We start from the raw sequence: 2,980 nt of genomic DNA, 5'->3' as shown, positions 1-2,980 counted from the left end.
GATAGAATATGACTCGTATTTACACTTGTATGAACTACTACAGTTTGATTTTCAGATTTGTTTTCCCTCGAATTAGTTTGTCGGCTTGTTGTTGGTGCATTTGACTCACCCTGTATATTTTCGAAGTGTAATAAACTATGATGACGCTTTTGACAACCTTTACAGTTCGAGTTACTGCGACAATCAGCATTTTTGTGGTTAGACTTTAGGCAATTAGTACAAAGACGATGCTCTTTAACTACATTGAATCGTTTATTTGGTGTTAAGCGGTATTTACATTTACGAGTACTCGGATCCGAGTTATATTTGTGAGTTGAGTTCAATCGTTTACATTACGTCCGAGTAAATTCAAATCTTTTTGTGTTTAAAAATGGCTCCTTCAAGAAAAAAACGTGCCGCTGTAACTTTAGTATTGTTTATGGTGTTTAAAAAGAGGAAAGAATATGACAAACTTAAACGAAATAGAACTATTTGGGTTAAACAACATTTACAAGAGCGCCACAGACTTGGAATTGAAGAAAAGCTGCTAAAAGATTTGTTAACCCAAGACGGGATAGATTTTAAGAATTTCATGCGGATGGACTACGAAACATTTTGTATGTTACATATAAAGGTAAGAGAATGATTGGGTATACATGACCTAGCAATTATTATTTATTTAATTTTAGGTTTCCCCTTATATAAAAAAACAGAATACACATTTACGAAGTGCTATAAGTTCTGAATTAAGCCTTGCAATTAAGATTTCTTGCAACTGGAGATAGCTATAGGTCATTAGAATATCTGACCAGACTATCAGCTTCCACAATAAGTTCCTCAATTTGTTCCTCAAGTATGTAAATATGTATATGAAGTGTTGCAGCCCCAGTATATGAAGGTATGTATTTAATAAGAGGTTGCACTTATTTTATATATTTATTATAACCAAACATTTTTCACAACTTTTTTTTATATTAATTCTTAATTTCTAACATCTTTTAATTTACAAAAATCATTAGATGGATAAATAGTCTTCCGTAATACTGGCACTTTCCATTGCTTCAAAAATTGCGTTACTCCCACGATATGTGACGTTGTCAAGTGATGCTGAATAGGTTGACTGAGTAGAATGACTGGAAGAAGGTGTCGGTATATTATATTCTTCTGGAGAAAAAGGAGATGTCAAGCCTGGGGAAACTGTCCTATTTGAATTATTTTTACTGGATATTTTGCGCCGATTCAATATCTTTAATCTTCTATGTGTGATGAGCTGCTGAATGTCCAATTGTAGTTGCAACGCATCTTCTAAAGGCATTTCTTTAAGCTGTGCCGCGGCGCTCTCTCCAAACTTATCAAATTCCGTCGAATCTTCCTTACATATTGCACTTAGACTATTTACGGCATCTTCTAACCCTCTATCTACATTTGTTTCTTGGCGACGAGCTCGTTTACCACACTGTGATTTCGAATTGGTACTTCGGGGAGTTTCTTGTGTGATTGTTGTATTGTGTTCTTTATTTGTTCATTTTTTCACCTAAAATAATTAAATTTGTAAATTAATGTATACATTTATTTCTAGTTTCCTTGCACAAAAGGCGAGTGGGAAAAAATTGCCAAGGAATTTGAAAATAAGTGGAATTTTCCATATACCATTGGTGCTATAGACGGCAAACATATTGTAATAGAAGCACCGCCCAATGCAGGATCCTACTATTTCAATTACAAGGGCACACATAGTATAGTGTTATTCGCTTTAACAGACGCAAACTATAATTTTTTGTATATTGATGTTGGTTGCAATGGACGTATATCAGATGGAGGTATCTTCAAAAATTGTACATTAAATCGAGCATTGCAAGAAGCCACTTTAAATCTACCACCTGATAAATGCTTACCAAATCGCATTAAGCCAGTACCGTATGTTATGCTAGGGGATGAGGCATTTGCTCTTTCAAAGAATCTTCTAAAACCATTTCCAAGGAGCAGGCCTCTTAATGCAAAACAGAAAGTTTTTAATTACCGACTCTGTCGTGCACGTAGAGTAGTAGAAAATGCCTTTGGTATTTTGACATCACGTTTTCGAATATTTAGAAAACCAATTTGTCTAAAAGTAGAAACTATTGATAAAATCGTTTTAACCGCATGTGTCTTACATAACTTCTTAAAAAAACAATGCCAAGAGGTTACCCTAAATTACGAGCTTGAAGATATTCCAACAAGTATGAGAGGAATAGCTCATCAAGGAAGTAACAATGCGAGTGAAGTCGCGCATTCAATACGTAACGAATTTGCAGAATATTTTTATAATGAAGGCCAAATTGATTTTCAGTGGAAACATATTTAGAAATTATTTGATTTTGATTTTTCAACATATGAAAATAATTTATTGTTACTTATTAATAAATGACTAAACACTAAATAATGACTTTCATTTATGAACTCACGCATTTTACAACTGATGGCGTGGAATTTGTCTTTCTCTGCGTAGTGACATCATCCAAAAAAGTCATACTACCAAACCAAGATAAATTTGGTGTGTAAATATCCTCCGTACCAGACCCTGTAAATAAAAATGCAAACAAGTTCTATCTTTGCTTTTATTATTATTGTATTAAAGAAAAGAAAATATTGCTTAACTGGTTTTTTTACCTGTAGATTTTGATATATCGACTTTTTTCTTTTCCTGAAGGTACGTGGAACGAATGTTATTTATTTTTTTCTTCACTTGTTCTATGGTAATGTTCATAATATTCGCCATTGCTTCATAAGCGTTATTTCTTTTGTTAATGTCACGGTATTCTTTACACTTCACATCCCATAAACAATCAAAAGATCGATAAATATCAATAAATTGTTCCATCTGTTCCGCCGAAAATTTAGTTTCCGCCATTTTAACTCTCAATAACCACGTTTACTTGGAGACAGGACTCGGTTTGCGCTCTACTTGATACTAACTCGTATCCAAGTGGGAACACTGTACAAGTAAACATTTACATTTCAG

The 2,980-nt window shown here is 33.6% G+C and overlaps 1 protein-coding gene across 2 annotated transcripts; it reads left to right on the top strand.

Moving 5' to 3' along the window:
• Window positions 1-273: 273 nt before the first annotated feature.
• Window positions 274-2,754, top strand: LOC130445791 (putative nuclease HARBI1). 2 transcript variants are annotated; one of them, XM_056781665.1, is made up of 3 exons: window positions 274-613; window positions 669-877; window positions 1,559-2,754. In XM_056781665.1, the coding sequence occupies exons 2-3, from the start codon at window positions 872-874 to the stop codon at window positions 2,321-2,323; spliced, it is 771 nt and encodes a 256-aa protein (XP_056637643.1). In that variant the 5' UTR covers window positions 274-613; window positions 669-871; the 3' UTR covers window positions 2,324-2,754. The 2 variants fall into 2 exon arrangements, with proteins under 2 accessions (XP_056637643.1, XP_056637642.1); XM_056781664.1 differs by having other exon boundaries at window positions 274-877.
• The last annotated feature ends 226 nt before the right edge of the window (window positions 2,755-2,980 follow it).

The sequence above is a fragment of the Diorhabda sublineata genome, chromosome 6, assembly GCF_026230105.1.
Source record: "Diorhabda sublineata isolate icDioSubl1.1 chromosome 6, icDioSubl1.1, whole genome shotgun sequence".
NCBI classification, from domain to species: Eukaryota; Metazoa; Arthropoda; class Insecta; order Coleoptera; family Chrysomelidae; genus Diorhabda; species Diorhabda sublineata.
Note: the sequence above shows the minus strand (reverse complement) of the source record. Positions and strands in the feature narration are given on the sequence as shown.